At 29.0% G+C, this 6550-nt stretch overlaps 1 protein-coding gene across 1 annotated transcript; it reads left to right on the forward strand.

Annotated features, from left to right (window-relative positions):
- Positions 1 to 288: 288 nt before the first annotated feature.
- Positions 289 to 5913, forward strand: LOC121128410 (neo-calmodulin). Its single transcript, XM_040723986.2, has 3 exons — positions 289 to 466; positions 3174 to 3308; positions 4916 to 5913. The coding sequence occupies exons 1-3, from the start codon at positions 314 to 316 to the stop codon at positions 5087 to 5089; spliced, it is 462 nt and encodes a 153-aa protein (XP_040579920.1). The 5' UTR covers positions 289 to 313; the 3' UTR covers positions 5090 to 5913.
- Positions 5914 to 6550: the final 637 nt, after the last annotated feature.

Below are 6550 nucleotides of genomic sequence, written 5' to 3' on the forward strand. Positions count from 1 at the left end.
AATTACGGATTTTAGATTGTTTTATTTGTAAATACGAAGGAGGGTGCGAGCCCTATAGAACAATTCTCACATCACAAATAAATCCTTCTTATATTTTCCCTCTTTTATGTCCTTTCTATACAACTACATATGTCAATAATCCCTATAACTTTTTCCTCTCCTAATTACGTACCTTATCATGAAAGAAAGTTGTTTTTTCTTGTCCTCGAACTTCGGCCTCGAACGCAATGAATCTTTTCTTCTACTTTTTTTCCGTTTCTTCAAACTTACGCAAATTGTGTTAGTTCTTTTTCCGAGAGAGTGGATCAAGAACATGGAGATGTATAGATTGAGTGAGGATTTGATCGCAGACTATATGAGAGCCTTTATGAACTGTGATCATGACAAGGATGGATTTATCAATCATAAGGAATTAACAGCTGTACTAAGAATCATTGGATTGAACCCAACTGAGGCGGAATTGCAGGTAAAATAGAAGTTTCCTTTCGAAGTATTAAGACTCCTTCCTCTCGTTAAGCGGATGTACGTTACATTTAAAAAAAAAAATTCCAAGAGTCCTGGAACTTATTATTTCAATATGAAATGCATCAACTTATTTGAGAGCAATACCTGTTTAAAAAAAATCGACAATAGCATCCGTTAGTGAAAAGCCTTTTATAACGCACTTAATGAACTTTGTAAAAATGAAACTCTAACAATAAACTGTATTTAATTTCATGATAAGGAGTTGAGCAATTATTATAGTCACATGATTTGAATTTTTTTATCATTTTTTAAACTATGGCATCTGCTCTACCCTTGTAAATATAAATAAATAGCTTCAGATACTTGTATGAATACCCAGTGGTCCATTAAAATCTGAACAATTTGAACTTTTAACTTAAGCAAGATACATTTGAAAATTAGGAATAGAATTTCAACAAAACTAATTCTATAAATAGACGTGTGCCTGAGCTCTCTTAATCATTAATGTAGCCACACTTAGCAGGAGTGATGGCTTGAGTTTCTTTCATTGATGGTGTCAAAAGGAGACTCTCCATCTTTATAAGGCTCTTGCCAACCCCTTTTTTGATAGCTCTCTGGATAGTCTGCTGTAAAACCCCGATATCTCTTGCATGGGCCCTCATGGACTTGAGGGGATTGGCCTAAGTTGTTTTCTTTAACTCCAACGGGTCTACTTAGATCTTTTTGGCAGAGTCCTTCTTCCTTTCCAAATTGACAAACTGGCCGAAGGTTTGGACAGTAGTCTCAAATACGCCCAACAGCTTCGAGTGTACGAATGGAAATTCGTCAATCATGTTCACATGTCATTTTCTCGACTTGTACGTAAGCTAGAAAGCTCATGTTTGATTTGTTTTCTAACTAATTGTCGATGCTTTAATGTATTAAGATAAGAATAAACTTCAATGTATCAACCTTTATTAATAATTGAATTAGTAAGTGTTTAGATTTCAATTGACCATCTGGTATAGGTTATCGAGAAAAAATAAATCTTTATTTTAAAATAATCTTAACAACATGATTTTGGCGCTTTATTCTTATATTACAAACTTAAATTACTTTTTAAGTATCATTATTTTAATGAAAAAGGTATTAGATTATGCAAATTTTGGGCAACCATCAGATTTTTTTAGTTTGCATGTATTATATGAAAAACAAAGCAAGGACTTTTAAGCAATATAGTTAAATATATTTACTAAACCTCAAATAAAATGTCTAAACATACAAATAAATCCTAAACAAAGTATTATGAGGATATATAAAGAAATAAAGAATTTCATTCAGTCAGAGATAATATTTTAGGACCTTAACTTAAAGTATTGCCGATAAAATGTAGATTGAAAAGAATAAGAATCATTTTTAAAAATTTCGAGGTTTATAATATCCCATTTCACTAATGGAGGGTTAAAATTATTGGTGTATCGATGCATTAGAATCAGTTTCAGACTCGGCAAGAATTTGCCTTTTTTGATGTATTGCAATAGGGTCAATAATTCCGAGTCCACCAATACGTTTTATGGATAATACGAGATATATTTGAGCTCATTTTTGGAGACAAAATTACCGATACAATTCAATATTAAAGATAGAATAGACACGTTGTTCATACAAATTTAAAAAAGAAAAGAAGGCAGGGGGACTCAAAACTCAAAAAACTGCACTGTGGAAAATTGCACCCGTATTTCGTTCAAAATCAATTATAAATAAGAATACATTATAAATTCGCTGAACATTATTTATGACAAATATCTAAACATATTAGTTTGTTCCTTAAATTGTGAGTAATATTATTGCAATACAATTTCCTAGCAATTTTTTTAAATGTAATCCAATCTTCTAAGAAATGGATCGAGAGGATTGGTAATGAGGGGGAAGAATAAACAGCTTGGAGCCACTTGAAATATCGTTGAATAACCCTCCACCCCCGGATTGGCCCGAGGAATTTATGGGATTGGTAGAAATCACAGCTAATTTATACAATACATCCAAGGACCCCCTAAAATACCAAATATAGTTCCAAGCAAAAAAATATTTGTCTTCGGATGAATTGGTCGTCATTTTTGAGGATCCAGGGGTAACGCCACGCAACCCAAGGGCTTGGAAGTATTTTGTAATTTGAACAAACTACGGGCTCCATGGCAATCTTGTATAGGAAATTTTCTCCAGAGCAGTTTTCCGCACACTATTTGAATTGTATCATGAGTTATTTAAAAAGTATGTCATGGTAGGTGTTGAGTTGAACGGTTTACTCTCAAGGCATAATTTGAATTTGAACCAACCATAAATTAATTGTACTACGAGTATAAAGAGTAATTAAATTTAAAATTAAAATTTATTCACAAATAATTAGGATTGTTAAATTTGTGTATTTTTTCCTTATTTATGATGAATAAAAAGCTAAACATCTTTGTTAATGACATTTCTTTATACATAATAAGGAATCAGTATGTGAATTTTCCACTAAGAGTGTAGTGGAATCTGAACCGGGATCGGCTAAAAATTTGGCATCGGTACATGCTTAGTTAAAATGTAAATAAAATTTTACAAAACAATAATCAAACTTTATTAATTTTTTATTAATTTATAAATACTAATCCATCCGTCAAACTGATACTCTCAATAATCCCCGACGCATAAGCCCTTGTCTCAATTTGATACTTTGTTTCTTCAAGGACATGATAAATGAGGTAGACAAGGACGGAACAGGATCCCTAGACTTTCCTGAATTTCTTAAAATCATGGGTAAAAAGAGCTACGAGGAAAAAGCAGAGGAGCAAATCCGAGAGGCCTTTAAGGTCTTTGATCGGGTATGTACAACATAGATTAATAAAGATGTGGAAATTGATGAAACCCTCTCGAGAGTGAATTCAAAAATATATTCATATATGTTGGCAACTTTAAAAGACAACGATGGAGAGACGTAGCTATATGGACAACGCACTCTGGAAAAAAAAATTAGTGTCTCTACTCAATGTGTGTGAGTTCGCATATTGTGACCCGCTCGCTCATTAATATGTCCATATATGTACAGGGGTGTCTACCAGGGGGTCTAAAGAGGCTAAGCCCCCCAAAAAAAAAAAAAAGAAATTTTCTCTTTTTACTAGAAAATGTAATAGTTGAATATAAATTTTCAAAAAAATTTAATTTCTGGTAAACAGCTCTCGAGTATTAAATTTTTTTCCCAATAAACTTAATTTTTAGAGAATAGGGGAAATGGATTTTTGAAATATTTTTTCCAAATAATTCAATAGTAGATTTTTTTTTACCGACAAATGTAACTTTTTGTGATTAGGTGTGGATTTTTTGAAAATTTCTACCAAAAATGAAATATGGAAAATTTTTATAAATATCGGTTGATTTTTGTAATTTTTTGATAATAACTATAGATTTTTGAAATTTATTCCAAAAAATTTAATTATTGAATTTTTTTTCCCCTAAAAAAAATAAAGCATTGAAGGTATCCACAAGCAATTTCACAAATTCACAGCTGTTCACAAAAAAATGAAATAATAAATTTCAAATTTTAAGTTTAAAAAAAGGAAAAACACTATAGCAATTCGCAGAAAATTAAATTTTTTTTAAATTTTGTTCCTAAAAATTAAATTTTATAATTTTGAGGAAAAAAAATTCAGATATTAAATTTTTAGGAACAAAATTTAAAAAAATTAAGATATTAGTCATTAATTAAATTTTTAGGAACAAAATTATAAAAAATTAAGATATGAGCCAGAAATTAAACTTTTTGGAAAAAAAATAGAAAACCTAAATTAAATTTCAAATATTACATTTTTTGAAAAAAAAAATCAAAAACCTAAAGTTATTCGCAAAAAAATTATATATTTTTTTAAAAAGTTTAACAGATAAAATCTTGTGAAATTTTTGTTCAAATATGATAGTTTTTGGAGCAAAATTTTAAAAAATTCTAGCTATTATCAGAAAATTACATTTTTTGGAAAAAAGTTAAAAAAATTAAATTAAATTCTTGGAAAAAAATTAGAAAAATCAAATTAAATTTCAAATATTAAATTCTTTGAAAAAAAAAAATCAAATATTAAATTTTTTTTTACAAAACAGCCCCTCCAGCCCTACCCTTGCAGACGTTCCTGACGTCCATTATCATTTTCCCATCTGATGTAAGCAACTTTTTGAACAATTCAACTAGATAATATAAGGGTGAATTTAAGGAGGTTGCAAATTTATATACAATTATACTCAACAGATATATTTCTATTGAATAAAAAATTATCGTGCTGTCAATTATATTTGGAAAAATATTACCCACGTGGTCTGCATTTCGCAGGTTACCAACATATACTTTTTTTTATAAAAATTTACTCTTGGAAGGGCTGTGACAATTTTTATATGTTTATTACGATGAAAAACACTTTTTTTACAAACTTTTATTATTCAATAGGACGGAAATGGCTTTATTACAAAGTCAGAATTAAGAGTTGTGATGATGAATTTGGGGGAAAAGCTGTCTGAAGATGAGATCGACACCATGATAGCAGATGCAGATATTGACGGGGATGGAACGATCAATTATGAGGAATTTGCCATCATGATGGCTGCTCCAACAAATTTTTAGTTTTTTTTTTTTTAATTCAGAGGTGAGGGCGCAACTTGATACCACAATCAAAGTCTCGTCACAAAACGTGGACTCGAAAGCTAAGACTCACGACTCGACTTGGACTCGAAAGCTAAGACTCACGACACGACTTGGACCCCATAACTAGTAACTATGCTGAGCTCAAAGAAAGTATAAAACTCTATGGATCCTATGTAAAAAGAAATAAATTAGTTGTTAAATCCTTATTTATAAATAATAAGACCTGGAACAATCCCTGGGAGAAATATTGTACATTTTGTAAAGTGTAATGTATTAAGCTATTATCGTATTTCCATTTGTAACTTAATTTTAAAGTTTAATATTATAACTTCATAATTGTAAATATCTGTTCTGTAGTAAGTTAAAGACTTCCTATGAAGACCTTTCTTTGATGTGCATTGCTTGTTATATTTCTTGATAAATTATATAATATTTATATTAAACCATGTTTTTTTCACATGAGTGTTTGAAGTTTAAGGGGTCATGATCATCAGCTGTAGTATTCTTTTAATAGGAAGAATTAAAGCCACATATCTCTCTAATAAGCGTATTTGACCAAAAGTGGTATCTTTACTTGGCACTATAAACTAATTTAGGACTAATCCATCAGGGAGAGGCATCTGATAACTTCAAAACCACTGATAACCAAATGAAATATATATAAATATGTATAACTTAGACATTGAAAGTATAGCTACTCCAAATCATACCAAACCAAAAAAACTGTTTAAATGTATTCTTACCACTCCCCATAGTGTGGGCTACAAGGACCCCTTTCCCCCTAAAAAACATTAAAAAAAAAAGGAATTTTGCTTTTTGCTTTTAATTTCTTATTCCAAAAATATATTTCTCAAAAAAATTTGATTTTCTTTGATTAGCTAAAGATGATTGAAATTATTTTCCCAAAAAAATTTCTATTGCAAATTTATTTTTTAATTATTTCTCAAAACAATTAATTTTTGTTTATTTATTTGAATTTTTCTCCAAATAATTTATTACTTGAATATTTTTTTCAAAGTATTCAATTTTAGAAAGCTTTTTTTTTTTTTAACAATTGTGGATTTTAGATTTTATTTACCAAAAATGTAATATTTAAAATTTAATTTATGCTAATTTTTATGCAAAAAATTTAATATTTGAATTTTTTTTTTTTTTTAAATTTAATAATTGGAATTTATTTTTTGAATTTTTTCCTTAATAGCTGAGGATTTTGAAATTTGGTTTCAAAAAATGTATTATTTGAAATTTTTTAATTTTAGAAAATTTTGTGTTATTGGCCGTTGATTAGATTTGATTTTCCAAAAATGTATTATTTAAAATTTAATTTATGTTAACTTTTATACATAAAAATTATTTTTTAAATTTTTTCAAAAAATATCTAAAAACCTAAAAAGACTTTGCCCCCCGCCCCTAAACTAGGAATTTTGGCTTTTTACTAGA

The sequence above is a fragment of the Lepeophtheirus salmonis genome, chromosome 13, assembly GCF_016086655.4.
Source record: "Lepeophtheirus salmonis chromosome 13, UVic_Lsal_1.4, whole genome shotgun sequence".
In the NCBI taxonomy this organism is placed as follows: domain Eukaryota; kingdom Metazoa; phylum Arthropoda; class Copepoda; order Siphonostomatoida; family Caligidae; genus Lepeophtheirus; species Lepeophtheirus salmonis.

Bases quoted from the DNA above. Each gene is read 5' to 3' on its own strand.
- LOC121128410 (XM_040723986.2), top strand. From the start codon at position 314: ATGGAGATGTATAGATTGAGTGAGGATTTGATCGCAGACTATATGAGA. The intron at 467-3,173 runs GTAAAATAGAAG...TGTTTCTTCAAG, and splicing joins CAACTGAGGCGGAATTGCAG to GACATGATAAATGAGGTAGA. The intron at 3,309-4,915 runs GTATGTACAACA...ATTATTCAATAG, and splicing joins CCTTTAAGGTCTTTGATCGG to GACGGAAATGGCTTTATTAC.